Consider the following 18,828-nt stretch of genomic DNA (forward strand, 5'->3'; position numbering starts at 1 on the left):
CATTTTATCAGTAATAATGAGAGTTTTAAAAGAGGACAGGAGATTCTTGCACACCGTACTGGCGTTTCCGCGGTGAATTTACCCATGCCGGCAAAACCCATCTGGCACCCCCATGCCAGATGACTCTCGTGCTGTTAATGACAACTAGTGATTCATGCACTGATTATATTGTTTATGTAAAATACGAAAAAAAATCAAGTCACCTTGTTTCTCTCCGTTCCTTATAGTATATTTCTTAATTCAAAATACGTTATTTTACGGTAAGAACATACCGTTATGCTACAAACGATAAAACTGAAGTGGAACTTTGTTATTGTGCGTCACTGAAACGCCATGACGTCTCTTCTGCTTATGTACGTTAATTTCCCGCGCTTTGTGTACATACTGTACTCGGCAAGCCTCGCTACCGCCCAATGCGCAGGTGCCCTCAGGACGGATAGTTCTATCCGATTCGCAAACACATGACAGATATTATAAGCACCATAGCCGCGACTAGATATCAGCAGTCAGAAGCTGATAACGCCAAACTTATTTGTTCATAGGTACGCGTAGAAAATACATTTAAGGACCAACAGTAATTGCGAGTTGTACGGGTTGATTTAATTATGTTATGATGACATCAAAATGACGTATGGACGCTTTAGTATTTAAAATTAAGTATACTCCAGCCTATCATATTTTCAGATTTCAACAAAACATGTCTATAAGTAAAGATTTAAGATTTTAAAGCATTTTCCCCGATATTTTTGAGCACCATTCGTACATAATGAAATGAACAAATTTAAAAAGTATTCAAAAATCTCTAACGAAACATAAAATTATTATAAATTATTATTAAACAAACAATAAAACCTTAACCTGATCAACACGATGTGTGATATTTGGAGAAAAGAAAATGTTGTCTGTAACAAGAAGTGATACATTTAAAAAATAGAATGCACATAACTGAATGACACCATTACTTTCCTTAACATTACAAAGTCATTGGTTGTTATGTGGTTCAATTTAAATCCTTGCAAGGTATAGTATTACTATGATATTACAATGATAAGCAAAACGACTCATTTCCTTCAATGGAAACAAATGCCCTGGCTTTTTAATTCACTTTCTTTAATAAATAACATTGTTGTAAAAGAATTTCAGAGGTACTAGTATTCATTCCTCAGTTTCTGCCAGTATGTATGCAGTACCTATTCTGTAATTAATACACAACGACTGTAAAAACTCGTCCTGAATGTATATTACTTTAATATGGCTATAGTTTCATTCTTTTTATTGAACGTGATTACATCTTTGCTTCAGTCATCACTAAACGTGCAAATGTTCCTACTGTTAGCTCACCAGAGCACGAAGAGCTCAAGGTTTGCTATTGGGACCGGTCAATGTGCGGCGTCCGTCGTCATGCGTCAACATTTGCCTTGTTAACACTCTAGAGGCCACAGTTGTAACCAAATCTTAATGAAACTTGGTCAGAATGTTTGTCTTGATGATCTCTAGGTCAAATTTGAAACTGGGTGGTTTTGTGGGTTCAAAAACTAGGTCACTATGCCCGATCAAAGGAAAAACTTGTTAACACTCTAGAGTCCACATTTTAAGTTGAAACTCATGAGAATTGGTCAGAATGTTTGACTTGATGATCTTAAAGATCAAACTTCGAATCTAGGTCATGTGGGGTCAAAAACTAGGTCACTCGGTCAAATCAAAGGAAAAGCTTGTTAACACTCTAGCGGCTCATTTATGACCCTATCTTCATGAAACTTTGTCAGAATGTTTGTCTGGATGATCTTTAGGGCAAATTTGAATCTGGGTGATATGATGTCAAAAACTAGGTCAGTAGGCCAGACCAAATGAAAATCTTGTTAACACTCTAGAGACCACATTTTAAATTTGAAACTCATGAGAATTAGTCAGAATGTTTGTCTTGATGACTTCTACGTCAGGTTCGAATCTGGGTTATATGGGGTCAAAAACTTGGTCACCCAGTCAAATCAAAGGAAAAGCTTGTTAACAATGCAGAGGTCAGATTTATGACCCTATCTTCATGAAACTTGGTCCGAATGTTTATCTTGATCTTTAGGCCAAGTTCGAATCGGGTTATGTGGGGCTAAAAACTAGGTCAGTAGGCCAGATCAAAGGAAAATCTTGTTAACACTCTAGAGACCACATTTACGTTCGAAACTCATGGGAATCGGTCAGTGTTTGTTTTGGTGAAATCTAGGTCAAGTTCAAATATGGGTCACGTGGGGACAAAAACTAGGTCACCAGGTCAAATCAAAGAAAAAGCTTGTTTACACTCTAGGGGCCAAATTTTTATTCAATCTTCATAAAACATGGTCAGAATGTTTGGTATCATTTGGTTTCATATATTATAATTATTAAACAATTAAATCTTGGGACCTCATTTTCAGTACTTAAAGAGCATTTCAGTGATATGAAAACCATATATAGCCATTTAGTATAACACGTCTTCTTACCAAAAATAATAAATAAATTAGATAATATTATGATTGAAACAAGAATGATAAATTCTGGGCTAAACAAGTTTCTGGTAGCAATACCAAGTCGTCTAAATTATTGTTTAAATACTGCTGCACATGAATAACAGTGTATTAACAAGATTAGTTACTGCACAGAATTAGTTCATACTAAATTGTTTTAGCTCGATTGTGATGAAAGCTTTAAGCTTATTGTAACCATTCTCGAGTCCGCTTCCTGAAAAAACCAGTACTGGTGTCATATGAGAAGTCATGGTCATGACCCCAGTGGGGCTCGAACCCACAACCCCTGGATTGAGTGGCCGACACCTTATCCACTAGACCACCGCTCCCCATGTAGTTAACTAATCGGTAAAATTTGTTTAAAAAGTATTGGTACAAAGTGTGAAGCAAATTGTAACGGATTAGTCAGTGGACAGCGCGCTCGACTATTCTCAGTGCTTGATAGTATAATATAAGCAATGAGTAAAACTTTAACATTACAATAAGCATATTCTAAGTCAAAAAGGGCCATAATAATAATTCAGTCAAAATGCTTGACAGAGTTGCCTCCTCCTTTTTACAGACTGGGGTCATGATGGTAAACAAGTATGCAAAATATGAAAGCAATATCTCAATGGACTTTGAAAACATTTGGGGTGGTATGCAAACTTTAACATTTATTCTAAGTCGAAAAGGGGCATAATTCAGTCAAAATGCTTGATAGAGTTGCCTCCTTCTTTTTACAGACTGGGGTCATGATGGTAAACAAGTATGCAAAATATCAAAGCAATATTTCAATGGACTTTGAAAATATTTGGGGTGGTACGCAAACTTAAAACATTTGTGTGACCCTCATGCTAACGACGCCGGGGCGAGTAGGATAGCTCCCCTATTCTTCAAATAGTCGAGCTAAAAATGTCAATCTGCTGGAGTTACTTCCACTGTTAATGATGAAAATTCATATATGCGTTATATGACAGAACTAACATTTGGGCTGGAGCTAGTCTTATTTTCTATAATAATTACATTGCAAAGCATTTAATTTAAAACACTGAATAACCTTAAGCAACTAAGGCACAATCTATATTATTTAAGTGCAAACATAAAAACAGAGTACAATCCTTTTGGAAAACCTTTTTGTCTTTCTTCTTTCAGTATAGTCAAGCCTGCTTTCCTCATTGCAGTAGTATAACTCTCTTTACACCTTGTAAAACTACTGTCTAACTCATCAAACTCTGTTTTTTCCGACCCACTTACATTTTCTTTAACAACAATAAGTCCATCTGTTGCTAAACCTGCTTTACATCTCTTGAAGAATGCAACTAAATGGTCTTCAGTAAGGTGTCCCAATACCCACTGGGTCCATATCAAGTCATATCGACCAGCTTCTGGAGTGAAGTCTTGCAATCCAGAACAAATGAACCTATCAACTCTTGAGACATCCTGTCCGATAAATGATTTTGCAGAATCCAGAAATTTTTGATTCAGTTCAACCATGTCTACAGTATCAAACATGGGCAAAAGAAGTCTTTTTGTGATGCGCCCAATTCCTGCTCCACAGTCTAACGCTCTATGGGTATTTGTCTTTCCTTTACCAATCTGAAGAAAAGGAAACAATGTTTACTGAATTGCTTCTGGACGGAGTCTGTTTCAAGGACTTGGTTTCACCTTACGCCGATGCACAGGTGGGTCCAATTTTTATAACAGGCGGGTCCAATTTTTATTTCTTTGAATAGTAGAGCTAAAAACTGCATATCAAATGCAATCCTACATATTGATATAATTATGTAATTGATGGAGAATGCTTTATGATGGGTCATAAAATAAATCCCTGATGAAACAGATTTATAACTGTAATGGTCAGTAGATCATAAACTAATCTGGGTCAAGTTCCATAGATACAAGAAACAACTTTTGAGGGGTTGCAGAATTATCTTTGTTATGTTGACTTTAAGTGTTAAATATTCTGTCCTATTAAAGTACATAGCATTACTATAATTGTCCCCTGCCATTTTCGAAGAAACAAGCAAATTCGATGAATTGGTATCCCCCTCCAAAAGGGTTTGTGGTGAGGAATGGCAAAAAGATATATCCAGCAAAAAGTTAAGGATGTTAATAAGAAGCAAATAATTTCATTAGTCAAAATCAATTTAACAGAAAACAAATGTTTAATTAAAGAGTACACAATAAATGTATGATACTTTGATCCTGACTAAAGAATTTATTTTGAATGGGATATGCTTACTGTAATAAGCTTAGCTTTTAAAATTAAATGCAGTTAATTGAAATGTGAGCTTGAAGTTTAACTGGAATGAAATATTGTCTTTGCGTGGTTTGGCACCAGGTGTTGCTGTTTTACATGTACATTTGAACTTAAAAGATCAGATGTCCTTAAGAGAACACAGATAAGATATCTTGAACATGGCTGAGGGCAAGGTTTGTGCAGTCACAACTTAACAGGTTTGAACATTTAAAAAAAAAAAAAAAAAGGATGGAAATATATATATCTATATATAGATACATGTATATATTTATTTTTTTAGGGGGTGGGGGTGCAGGGGAACGGGAGAGGAAACAAAATTTCACATGCTGATTATAAATATTGATTGAAAATTAAAAATGAAAAAAAAAAAAAAGGTAGAAGGGTGAAGTTGGAGTGGGAGGGGAGGGGGGGGGGGGGCAGAGGATGCATGATCAGTGGTGGGCATGACTGGGTGGAGAAGTGAGGCGGGGGAATAGTACAACTTGGAAGGTTTGAAAAAAATCTAAAATAAATGAAAAAAAAAAAATTTGGCAGGGGGTGGGGGGGGGGGGGGGGGTGGGGTTGAGAGGTAAGTTTGTTATGTACAAATATGTGGATTTTTAGACAATTAAAGGGCAATAACTCTGAAGTTACAAAAAGAAATCCATACGAAATTGTCTGTGCACAACCACATTATAGTGCTCTAAATTCTGTTAAAGTTTCATAGTTCTAGGTCAAATATATCAAAAGTTATGATGCAGAAATTGGCATATCTATAGATCTATAGTACCCTATATAGTTAACACTAGAAACTTCTAAGGGCCATAACCCTGGTGTTACTTGGGCAATCTGTCTGAAACTTGATGGGCCCCATAACCTCATAGTGGTGAACATGTATATGAAGTTTGTTTGAAAAAAATCTAAAATAAGGAATGAATTTTTTTTTTTTTTGTGTGGGGGGGGGGGGGGGTGGGGGGGGTGGGGGAGGTGTCGGGGGATGATGGGGGAGGTAATATGTTCATGGCAAGGGAGATTAGACCAGGTAGTTGGTACAACCTCACATGTTTACAATAAATGTTCATGAAAAGAATGAAAGAAATTTAATGAAATTCTACAAAATGGTAAGTTTGTTATGTACAAATATGTGGATTTTTATACAATTAAAGGGCAAAACTTCTAAGGGCCATAACTCTGGTGTTACTTGGGCAATCTGACTGAAACTCTACGGGCCGCAAGAACTCATTGTGGTGAACATGTATATGAAGTTTTAAATAAATATTCCCAACCATTTCCTAGATATGGCTCCGGAAGGACGGACGGACGGACGGAAAGACGGAAGGACGGAAAGACAGACGGACGGACGGACAACGCCAAAACTATATCCCTCCGACTTTCGTCGGGGGATAAAAAAGGGGGACATAGAAAAAAGGCTGTCCTTCCGTCCGTCACACTTTGTGTCCAGTCCATAATTCTTACCATCCATGAAGGGATTTTGAAATAACTTGGCATATATGTTCATCATAATGACCCATACCCCTAGTTCCAAGGTCAAGGTCACACTTAGAAGTCAAAGGTTAACATGGTCTGTTTCATGTCCGGTTCATAAATTTACTCTGCCAGTCAACAAGGGATTTTGAAATTACTTGGTGCAAATGTTCCCCATAATGAGACGACATGTCATGCGCAAGATGCAAACCCCTAGCTCTAAGGTCAAGGTCACACTTATAGGCCAAAGGTCAGATACAAGAATGACTTTGTCCGGAGCATTTCTTCTAAATACACAGAGGGATTTTGATGTAACTTGGCACATCATGAGACAGAGCATCATGCACAAGAACCAGGTTCCTAATTTAGAATTACTTCCATTTGTTGTTACTATAAGTAGCTTATATTGTAACTTTTTAATAACAGGCTGTAGGGAAAAATCGAGACCACTTCTCAGTAGTACAACATGCATGTCACATCCAATTTTAGGTGTATCTTGACCTGTCGCTACCTGATAAGGATTTTTGTGTGGACTTAAAATTTTTAAAAAAATTTTTAAGATCAACTTTCCTATTAATTGACCGTAGGGAAAAATCAAGACCACTTTTCTGTGGCACAACATGGATGATACTTTCAAACTTTAGGTGTATTTTAATGTATCTCTACCTGGTAAGGAGTTTTTTTTGTGGACTTAGAAAAACAAAACTTACTTGATCCCTCTGTTGCTACTATAAACATGATAAATAGCTTATTCTTGAAACTTTTTAACCTGTTGTTAGAATTGGATATGTCATTGTTTTAGCTTACTGTCTTACTAATCTAATTTAACTTATACAGACTATGCTTTTCTGTAACATCTACATGACGGGCATATATTGTGACATTCTGGCACTCTTATTTTTTGTTCATGCCAAGATGCTGACTATTGGCATGCTGTATGTTTTGTGAAAAACTTCCTTAGGCGTGGGACGCTGGTAACTCTTGTTTTATTACACAGTTTCAAGCATACAGCATTAAATCTTAGTACAATATATAAACAGATAGTAGAGATAGTACCTAAAATTTCAAACTAGAAGGTGTTTTTGTCACAAAAACATATGTCTCCCCCTTATCTATACCTTTAGCTCTGGCGGCCAATTTGTGCAGTGAAGCAGAACAAGTCGGCGATATGCACAACTAGGCTTGGTACTGATCACTCCTGTGAAGTTTCATCGAAGTCTGTCCAGCAGTTTGACCTGTGAAAGCCGGACAAGATTTTTCTATTTTTTTTAGCTCTGGTGGCCATTTTGTGCAGCAAAGCAGAATGTGCAGCAATATGCACAACTAGGCTTGGTACTGATCATTCCTGTTAAGTTTCATCGAAATCCAGCCAGCAGTTTAACCTGTGAAAGCCGGACAAGATTTTTCTTTTTTTAGCTCTGGCGGCCATTTTGTTCAGTGAAGCGAAACATGCCGGTGATATGCGCATAACTAGGGTTGGTACTGATCACTCCTATGATTTTCCCTTGAAATCCAGCCAGCAGTTTGACCTGTGAAAGCCAGACAAGATTTTTCTATTTTTAGCTCTGGCGGCCATTTTGTGCAGCGAAGCGAATCGTGCCAGCGATATGCACAATTAGGGTTGGTACTGATCACTCCTGTGAAGTTTCGTCGAAATCTAGCCAGCAGTTTGACCTGTGAAAGCCAGACAAGACTTTTCTATTTTTAGCCCTGACAGCCATTTTGTTCAGGGAAGCGAAATGTGCCGGCGAAATGCACAACTACTGGGTTGGTACTCAAATCACTCCTGAGAAGTTTCGTCGAAATTCGGCCAGCAGTTTGACCTGTGAAAGCCGAACAAGCTTAATGCAGACGGACGGACGGACAGCAAAGGCAAAACCAATATGTCTTATGGGGGAGACATAATTATGACAAGAGGGCCATGATAGCCCTATATCGCTCACCTGAGTTTAGTTGCTTGCTTGAACAAATTTCTTTGCTAATGCTTCAGAAACAAAAAACTAGGTGAGTAGGTCATGGCAAAGATTATTCAATATAACTACTGAAATCTGTTAAAAAATTATACAGGTGATCCAAATCTTTTTGCTGTAGTTTAAAAAATCAGAAAGTAGGTCGGAAGGTCAGGGTTAACCTAGGAATCATCAAGATAGGGTCATAAATATGGCCTAAAGAGTATTAACAAGCTTTTCCTTTGATTTGACCTGATGACCTAGTTTTTGACCCGACATGACCCAATTTCGATCCAGGCCTAGAGATCATCAAGATAATCATTTGGTGCAAGTGTGTATCAAATCAAAGCATAAATGAATCCTCTATATGGCTAGAAGGGCCAAAATAGAAAATTTTGCCCCTTTTAGGTGCAGTTACTCTAGAACCCATGATGTAATCTAACCAGTTTTCGAAAGGAACCAAGATCTTATTGTGACTTAAGTTGTGTGTAAGTGTGGTTAAAATCAAAAATAAAATGTTCACTAGGTAAATTGAACAAATTTTGGCTCTTTCAGTGGTCAATAAGGGGTCGTAACTCCGGAACCTATGACTGGATCTGACAGATTCATCATGGAATCCAAAACTTATTGTTGTTAAAGCTATTTTGCAAGTTTGTATCAAATCAAACCATAAATGAAGTCTCTAGTCTATATGGCTGCAAAAGCCAAAATAGCAAACTGGAACCCATGATGGGATCTGGCAAGTTTTGGAAAGGAACGGAGATATTATGCCAGCAGAAGTTGTGTGCAAGTTTGATTAAGGTTGATTGCAAAATGTGGTCTCTATCGTGTTCATAAGCCAAAAATAGCAAATTTTGGCCATTTAAAGGTGTTTTTCACAATTATTTCTAGCGGACAGAATTTTTTGTAACTGTTTTGCAATTTAAAGATTGATGTATGACAAGTTTTAATTAAAAATGATAAAACTAATAGGTACCGTCTTTTGTTTCAAATCAAATTTATTAAGAACACCGAATCGGTATTTTTGTTGAACGAACATAATACATTAAATCAAACAATGCAAACAATATTTATTCGAGTTTCTTCGTAGTACTTTTTATGCTCCGAATTAACAGAACAACCATATACATATGTTAAAATAGTTCAACAATAGAATATTATCTGCAGAAAATACTCTGACAGATGCGAAATGTTCTGAATTGAGAAAAACAGAAGTATTTCTTATATGATATGATACTATTCGACGGACTAGATTTTTCCAAATTTTTATTATAGTAAGTAGGACTAGACAAAAAACTATACAAAAATTAATCTAGTGTTCAAACACCTGCTTTGTTTTCTCTGAAAAAGGAAAAAATATTCATCCACACAAAATTATTTTTGGATGTACCCCACCCACCTAAAATTTGTGAACATTTTTTTTTTACAAAACGCTAAATTTGGCACAATGAGTTAAGTTCTAAAAACAATCATCCTTACGTTACATTGCGTATTAATACTCTTAGGATAAGGTTGCTAACTGCCCTGGATTCAAATACTTTATGAGGTTACGTGTCCAAGTTTCACAATCCCTTCAGATATATTGACCACTGTCAAGGACATAAATCATTTTTATTGACTGAGAACCTCAAGGACATATAACAAGAACTGGTTGCACAATTTCGCATTTGAATTTATTCTTGTGTGGTTCATGACTCTTGTGGCCATATAAATTTTTGAGGGTAAATGCACACAATTGTTTAGGACCACTATATGTACCAATTTGACAATCCAGGGGCCATACACTTGGTTTTACAGTGAAATTGGTAGTTCTGCGCATAAAAAGTATAACAACATTTGTAGGAAGTCATCATTTGACTTGAATGGAGATATTTTATCTACTAAGGATTTTTGGATTTTAATATTGACTTGAGAGTGGCTGCCATCGATTTTGGACGAAATAGTATACTTTCAAATTGGCTGTCGACATGTATGATTGAGCACTTCATAACAACAATCTCCTCCATGAATTACACATATTGTTGTAAAGGCTATATTGCATGGATAAGACAACTTGAACTATATATGCTCAAGCCAAATACAAACTGAACCTGTTTGGCGAGTTGCAAGTTTTCGACAGATATTATGTCAGTACAGCGGTGCAATTTGACTTAATTGTGGATAATGCTGTCTACATGATGTTAAGCGCACAACAAATTATATGAAGCCCTTTAAGGGACCAAAACTCTGGAACCCATGATGGGATCTGGCCAGTTTTCGAAATGAACTGGAATATTATGCCAATACAAGTTGTGTTCAAGTTTTATTAAAATTGATTAGAAAATGTGGTCTCTATTGTGTTCACAAGAAATTGTGAAGGGACGGACGACGGACAGATGGACAAAATGCAATCACAAAAGCTCTAAAGCAATCAAACAAGAGTTTTCCGTAAGGTAGCCAATGCTCTACTATCTGAATTGTACCAGAAGCAAGAATATTACCATAAATGTTAAAACAGAGTTTCAATCACAGGGCGCTAGAGAACTTTTGGGGACATATACCCATACCCTCAGGAAGGGGAATTTTTTGTCGTTTTAAGACAAAAAGGGGAAGTTTTTGGTCATATATATATATGCTACTACTTTTCACACTTATTAAATACTGTTTTCAATCATTTCTAATTAATGTATATTCCATAGAGGCACTACAATATAACTTGAAAGAGAGTTTATATCTAGTTGTGTCAAACTACCTATTATCAGGGGAATTTTCTTCTGAAAAAGGGAAAAAAAACAACATAATATTATTTTATGAGGGGAATGGGGCCCATATTCGGCCCAAAAAACAGCCAATGTGTGCCCTGAATCCAGTATCTGCATTAGTTTTGGAGACAGTAACTTGCATGTAAAAGTTTAAACAGGAAGTCCAAAAGAGGGCATAATTTGCTAAAATACAAGTCAACCAGTAATAAACAAGTTACAATATAAGCTATTTATAGTAACAACAAAGGGAAGTAATTCTAAACTAGGGACCTGGTTCTTGCGCATGATACTCTGTCTCATGATGGTGTACAATTGTGCCAAGTTACATCAAAATCCCTCCATGCATGAAGAAGAAATGCTCAGGACAAAAGACATTCTTGTATGTGACCTTTGGCCTCTAAGTGTGACCAAGTTGACCTTAGACCAAGGAACCTGGTTCTTGCGCAAGACATTTCATCTCATGGTGGTGACCATTTGTGCCAAGTTACATGAAAATCCCTCTAAATTTGACCCTAGGAGAATAATTTGAACAAACTTGGTAGAGGACCACTAGATGATGCTATATACCAAATACCCAAATCCTAGGCCCTGTCACAGTGTGGTTTTGGACAAGAAGATTTTCAAAGTTCTTCCCTATATAAGTCTATCTAAACCATGTGACCCCCAAGGAAGGGCCATATTTGATTCTAGTGGGATAATTTGTACAATCTTACTAGAGGACGTTTTAGATGATGCTACATACCTAATATAAAAGCCCTAAGACCTGTGGTTTTGGACAAGAAGAATAGGGGGATAATTTGAACAAACTTGGTAGAGGACCATATAAGATGATGCTACATACCAAACATCAAAGTCCTAGGCCTGTGGTTTTGGACAAGAAGATTTTCAAAGTTGTGACCCCCGGGGCGGGGCCATATTCGAGCATAGGGGGATAATTTGAACAAACTTGGTAGAGGACCACAAGATGATCCTACATACCAAATACCAAAATCCTAGCCTTGTGGTTTTGGACAAGAAGATTTTCAAAGTTTTCCCAGTGTAAGTCTATGTAAACCATGTGACCCCCATGGCGGGGTCATATTTGACCCTAGGGGGATAATTCGAACAATCTTACTAGAGGACCGTTAGATGATGCTACACACCAAATATAAAAGCCCTACGACCTGTGGTTTTGGACAAGAAGATTTTTAAAGTTTTTCCTTTCGGTTGCCATGGCAACCAGAGTTCTGTATGAAATTCAATTCTTTGAATAAGTTTTAAATAAGACCAACTGAGGAACATCCCTGTGAAGTTTCATCAAAATTGACCTGGTGGTTTAGGAGGCAATGTTGTTTAAAAGGAAGTGTGGACGAACAGAGGCCGGACAGACAGATGGATGGTAAGCGATCACAATAGCTCTACCTGTGCTCAGGTGAGCTAATAAAAGCTTCAGGTTTAATACAGCATACACACTGCAATTTATTATTTATCAAATTTGCAATCGTATTTCCCCAGGACTAAAGAATTATAAATACTTCATGCAGTTTCCTGTCACTTACGATGTATTCAATCGAAGAGAAAAATAATACAAGGGCAAACTTTTGAAATCATTGCCCATTTTTGGAGTAAATAATTTATAGTCTCCTCTTTCCAAGCCTTTGTAAATACCTTTCTCCAGGGCTCTCGCGAGTGGGCGACTTGAGCCAAATAGGCGCTTTGGAACTTAAATTTTACTTCGCTCAAATCTAACCTCAAAGCGAAATGCATGTTGCCCGATTTTCTTTGATATCTGCACTTGCTGACTAATGCTACCCATTTGCTCGGTGTCAAAATGAATGTTGAATACACGAACACATGCCTATAGCATAATTTAAGCTCCGCCAACTTCAGGACCTTGCAAGATTATCCCGAGAAGTGTGAAAGCGAATCAAATTATCCGATACACTACAGTTAATTGTGTTCAGCCAATTAGCACTGCAGTTACGTCTCTGACACTTTGTATTTAATTGCCAGTATGTTCGAGTGCATAAAACAAATGTTTTATAAAGAAATTGCTGATTAACCATGCGATTAATTGGAATATTGCACACATTTTTTTGTTATCTATGGTAAAAGAATGACATGTAATGTATTAACTATGTTAAATTGGCTTCCATCTATGAATTGATTTGAATATGTATTTCTAGTTCATGGGCGTAGGAGCGAGTTTAACTTGGGGGGGGGGGGGGGGGGCCAAACCTTTTCGACCGGCGGTTTGCTGGGGGGGGGGAAGGTTAGCGGCAAGGTATCCTCAGTGCATTATTTTCATGACAACGCCTTGTACAGGGATTAACTGGGCCATAGGCCCCTCAAACCTTGATGTTTTAGCAATCATTGAGTTATTCTGATGATACACAAACGACTAGGCACTGAACTGTCTTAATCCGTCAGATTATGTATTGTTCTAATTAAGTGTGTCATTTTTTACCTTCTTCTGTTGAAGCCCTGGACATACAATCAATTAGCACTGCATTTGTCTAACTGTGGTATAAAGTTGTGGAAATATTATTTCCCTTGAATGGACAATGAAAAACAAAAAAATACATAACGTTTACAACTTTACATGCGTAAACAGGTTTAATAGTTAGGCCTACATTGATTTTGCAGACGCTCAAACCGGAACTGTAGTGATTGCGCTCAATGATATATTATTTTTATAAAATGTAAACGATCCTTGGCGTGGCGCGTACAGATTTCAGTACTCGCACTACAGAAAGAGACATTTTTAGTCAGAATACAAGGGAAGGCCAAATGCAAATCAGAAATCAGGTTGAAAAGAATTATATGATGCTAAGTAAATGTTATATTAGACTGCAATTTATATCTCTTTTCCAAAATATTCGGGGGGCCAAACTATACTTTGGCCCCCTCCCCCTGCTCCTACGCCTATGTAGTTTACACAGTTTACATTCAGTTTTATTCGAATGAGATACTGTTCACCGATGTGGTGACTCTGTGTTATTAATAAACACTTTCATCCTGCATTCATACAAAATAGTTATAACCTAAAATCGGCGGGTTATATTTTCAGCATCGGCTTGAATTTTTAAAAACGACTTTTTTTCAGAATTTTGTAATGAAACAATAACCACTGTATGGGAAATGATGTAACTATGAAAATGAATGCTAACATCAATGCTTTTTATGTAGAAACAAGAAAATTATAGCCACCTTTCGAATCATTCAACAGCGTTGAGGTAGAAAAAATCTTCCCACTTCTCCCTATGAAGTCTCCCCACTTCTCCCTAAATCAGCTTGAGGGAGAAGTGACTTCTCCCAAACAACTGGACCTAGCTAGACCCCATTTCTCTGTATTCATATTGATTACTGGACCTCTAGACAGACCCCTAGCCACTGCTAACAAGATATCAGTACCCAAGAAATTGTAATTTCTTCCAGATAGCAATGCTATACTCGCTAGGTGATGCTGCGCATTGATAATTGGAATTTCCTTTCCAGGCTGTGAAAAATATTTTTTAGGCAAGTTTGAAAAATATACTTGATAAACTTCAGCCTTTTATGATGATGAAACCTAAATAAATCAATTCAGTGAACTGTGATTTTATAAAACTTTTTTGGGCTACAGCCCATGCCTTTTAAATTGGGAATTTTTAGTGCGATAAACTTCAGAATTGGGAAATATTAACAAAACTTAATAAAGAAATCATTTTGAAAAGTTTTATTTTAAGGTAAATTTATTTCATTCAAATATGCACTGAGGTTGAACAGACAGGACAGACAGGTTATTTTCTGATGTCACGGGATCTGATGGCTCAGATAGCTTAGGGTCACCATGAGCTTCTGTTGATTTCTGAGGGTCATTTTGTGGGGACTCAGATTTCTTGGACAGATCACTTTGCTTTTCTGACATTTGATTTGAATTTGATTTCTCTTTAACTTTACCAAAAGATGTTCAAATGTCCGGAGTACCTATGGCGTGTTTAAGTTTTATTTTCTTATTATAATATTTGGAAATTATGCGACATTTTTCGATAATTTAGGTAATTTTCTAACAATTTTTTTCCGACTCATTTTGATGCATGAAAAAGCGTTTAGCAACCGTGATGAAAGTCATACTAAATGCCGTACTATGCCATGACCCGTTTTATATAAACAACGCACTTCAAATTGGCAACAAAATTCTGCGAATAAACCATAATTAGAGTCGGAATTTTTATGATTATTTGCATCGTTTTAGTTCAACTTTCACAAGAAATCAATCTAACTGGGAAAAATCATCTTGTTTTTGGGAATTTTGAAGCATTTTTGGGAATTTTGACCATTTTTGTCAATTGGGAAGACGCCAAATTTCGGAGTCAAATCGGAGCAAAAGTAATCACTGGTGACAGACATCCCAACTCTCCCGATCCGATCGGGTTTCCCCCGATTCTGGTTGGAAAACCCGATCACCCCGATCAGAAGTCTCAAACTCCCGATTAAAAAAGACAACAACAAAACAACATAAACAACAATGAAAAAACAAAAATTATGAAATAATCCACTTCTTTGCGCCTATCTGATACTGTACGTATCACTACTGAGTCTGTAAACAACACCTTTCAGATATTTTCGCACCTTATTCTACCCGTGCTGATTATTGTTTATTACACAATTCAACAAAGCCAGGTGTTGATTAATGTGTCACAGTTGAAATTAAAATCCAGACATTAGATATCTAATTAAATTCAATCAAATTTAGATTAGAAATTATACTGGCTTTACCTTTTTCTGTAACTTTTTGAAATCGAAAGTAGATGGTCGCCGAGTCAACCAGCTAGGTTTAAAAAACATTTCTCTTAATATCATTTTGAGAAGAGGGAATGTCATGGTAAATTTTAATATCACTTACTATCAAATGCTGTTAAACTGTCTTTGCATCAAAACAATTTGTCAAACACATCCTTTTAACTGGAGATTTAGGCAAATCTACCAAAGTGTAACAATACTCGGACATTCAATTTTGGATAACAGGATTTTGATCAAAAAGAGTATTTGAGCGAGGGGTTTTAAATACTGGTTGACAGGGATGAGAATCAAACAGTAATTCTATTGCTTGAACTTTTATTCTTTTAGCTATATACATTTTGTTTTTACAGTTCTAACAGCTGCACTGTTTGTCATGTAAAATTCACCTGGGGAGTCTTCTTTCCAACAAAAGAAATAAAAGTGCAGGTTTAATTCTCAGTGGTGTTTTGAATTTAGACATAGTGCTTAAAGTGCCATAACTATTTAATTTTGCACAGAAGGCTTCATGTATTATTGTTCCAAAACATTAAAAATGCATGAATAATAAGATATAGACAAGTGAATTTTTTAAGACTAGTGATTTTATAAGGGCAAATAAGTTTATATTATCATTAGATTTGTTAAAAGCTTCGTTATCATGAACATAATTACCGCGGTATAAAATCTCCCAGTTGGACACCTCAATCTCCCACTTTGGAAAGCAAAAACTCCCACTTGGCATTCAGAAAAAGTTGGGATGTCTGTGGTGGTATGTAAACTTTTTATATGAACGAAAAATAAAATAGGGCGACAGCATATTTAATTACGCAAAAAGTTGAACCATGTTCTTTGTCAGAGGTATTTTGCTGTAATAAATATCTCAGACCAATCATGTATTCCTTACCATAATGGCAGAATTCATCAGAATGAGAAAAAGTAAACACGGCTGTGTTCATAAGTTCCTTATTATAGTTATTTTATTTTAAATAATCAGTCCCGAGAAAAACAATAAAACCTCAGATTACTGCATACAAATTGCTATTAATTATTTGTTGAATTTGCGATTGTGTTTTTCCCAGAATTAAAGAATTATACATACTTATGTTTCCTGTGACTTCCCATGTATTTAAAACAAGAAAAATAAGAAAAACAAAGATAAAATAATTAAAAATATAGTCTCCTAGCTCTTTGTAAACTAGAGGTGCTTTTGAGAAAAGCGCATGTTTCCCACAACTGCCTAATCATCCGTATAGTAAGCCTGTCTTAATACTGTTTAAGTGTTTAGAGTAAGCGGCCTATTGGTAATTCACATGTTGGACTTGGAGTCAGGGCTCTCGTTTGCTTTTTGGGACTTGGGCCAGGGTCCATGCAAGGGGGGAATTTCACATGATTTTTCAAAAAAATTCTTTTGAGGGGAATTTCAAACACGAAAATGCAAACAAATATAAACATTCTTTTCAACTTTACTGACCCTAAGTTTGCCAAACCTGAATTCTGTTAATTATAAACTCTGCTGTATGAATTCTGCCAGATATAAACAACCTTATTCAGACATCACACTTTGTATTTTTTCTCTGAGCCACTGAATTTTTGGAAACAATAAAATTTTAAGGTCAACAAATCAACTGCAAAGCGCATAGCACTGATGTTCTTGGACTTGAGAGGGGAATTTTTTTGAAATAGGGGGAAAAAACGTACTATTTTGAGGGGGGAATGGGGCCAATATTCTGCCCCAAATTTTGCCAAACAAGAGCCCTGGGAGTAACTGGCCTATATATCGGTAATTGTGTTCAAGTGCCATAATTCCGAAGTGCCTTGGCGGATTTGGCTAGTTATCGAACTTGGCCGAGGACTTATTGGCAAACACATTTTGTTCAAGTTTGACGAAGATCGTATGAGAAATGTTCAACTTAAAACAGTGTGGACAAGAGTCAAGATTTGTGACAGATTGACAGACAGGAATAAATCAGTATGTGGTGGGAGACATAATACCGTTCTCAGTATTCATATTGATGACCAGATTTCTAGCTAGATCTATACATAGAGCTCTTAATTTGGCTACCCCTATCGGGGCTCAGTCAAACGGCAGCATGTCAGTACATGCGATCAGCTGTTTCAATGGAATAGAGGCTATGTCTAACTTCTAGCCTGCTCTGTATGGGTTGACCCAGGGTCTAGAGGTCTGGTTACCGGACCCCTAGCCACTTCCAACATCAAGGTCCGGTTACGAAATGACATCTGTAACCACACAGATCAGTTTCTACACAGTGTCTGAGTTCTTGGTCGGCATTCTGTCCTGTGCGTTCGTTGCCATATGAAAATTAAGGATTTGGGGAAAAAGAAACTGATTCTGTCTAAATAATGCACAATTCCCTCGTTTTTAATTTTATACCTTCAAGAATGGCCTAAGAAATGCCTTTGATCCGTTAATATCTGTTGGTGAAATCTTTTCAAAGCCTCCCAGCATGCCGTCAACTGTTGTTGGAACTTGCGACCAATACTCCTTAGCATCATAGTAAAACTTTTCCTCATTCTTTGGCCATTCAACTTCTGTATCTGATTCGTCCGTCATGCTGACGCTCGTCGTTATTTCGTTGTTGGCGTAGTTAAACTCATGTACGAATGCGATTTTTATGCCAGTATTATTGTCATCCTGCGTGTCATTATTACTTTGATGGTTTTTCTAGTAGGGCTGCCCGGACGATTTCAAAATTTTGAAACCGGTTAATCATTTGTATGAAATCGAATCGAACCGGTTAATCGGCCGCCATACTTGAGATGCTGTTTTCTTTCCTGACGACCGTATAAAGGTAGGCCTACTTCCAGCAGCTGACTTCATTCTAAGGAACTTACGGTATCAAGTCAACTCGTCCCCCAGTCAACTCGTCCCCAATTTGGTCATTTCGTCCCCCTCATGATAAAATTTGGTCAACTCGTCCCCATTTTGGTCAACTCGTCCCCCTTTAGGTCAATTCGTCCCCCTTTTGGTAATTTTGTCCCTCTTAATATTTTAGGCATTTTTGCTTTTTTATAATATCTTTGACTTTGAAAACTTGTATTTAAAATCATCGTGAGTTTTGAAGGAGTTATACTGGAAATGGTTAACTTTAAATAATTAGGTTTGATAAAATGATAAAAGAAATATACTGAAAATATAAGACAATTAACTGAAATAAAATTAAAAAATAAAT

At 36.7% G+C, this 18,828-nt stretch overlaps 1 protein-coding gene across 1 annotated transcript; it reads right to left on the reverse strand.

Annotated features, from left to right (window-relative positions):
- Positions 1-813: 813 nt before the first annotated feature.
- LOC123557417 (N-terminal Xaa-Pro-Lys N-methyltransferase 1-like) lies at positions 814-18,402 on the reverse strand. The gene is made up of 2 exons (XM_045348863.2): positions 18,030-18,402; positions 814-4,076 (listed from the first exon to the last, which is right to left on the reverse strand). Exons 1-2 carry the CDS (start codon positions 18,207-18,209, stop codon positions 3,564-3,566), a joined length of 693 nt encoding a protein of 230 aa, XP_045204798.1. The 5' UTR covers positions 18,210-18,402; the 3' UTR covers positions 814-3,563.
- Between the last annotated feature and the right edge of the window lie 426 nt (positions 18,403-18,828).

Source organism: Mercenaria mercenaria, chromosome 5 (assembly GCF_021730395.1).
Source record: "Mercenaria mercenaria strain notata chromosome 5, MADL_Memer_1, whole genome shotgun sequence".
In the NCBI taxonomy this organism is placed as follows: domain Eukaryota; kingdom Metazoa; phylum Mollusca; class Bivalvia; order Venerida; family Veneridae; genus Mercenaria; species Mercenaria mercenaria.

Coding starts and splice junctions, on each gene's coding strand:
- LOC123557417 (XM_045348863.2), bottom strand. CDS start 18,209: ATGACGGACGAATCAGATACAGAAGTTGAATGGCCAAAGAATGAGGAA. Junction 4,077..18,029: donor TTCTTAGGCCATTCTTGAAG/GTATAAAATTAA, acceptor CCTTTTCTTCAG/ATTGGTAAAGGAAAGACAAA.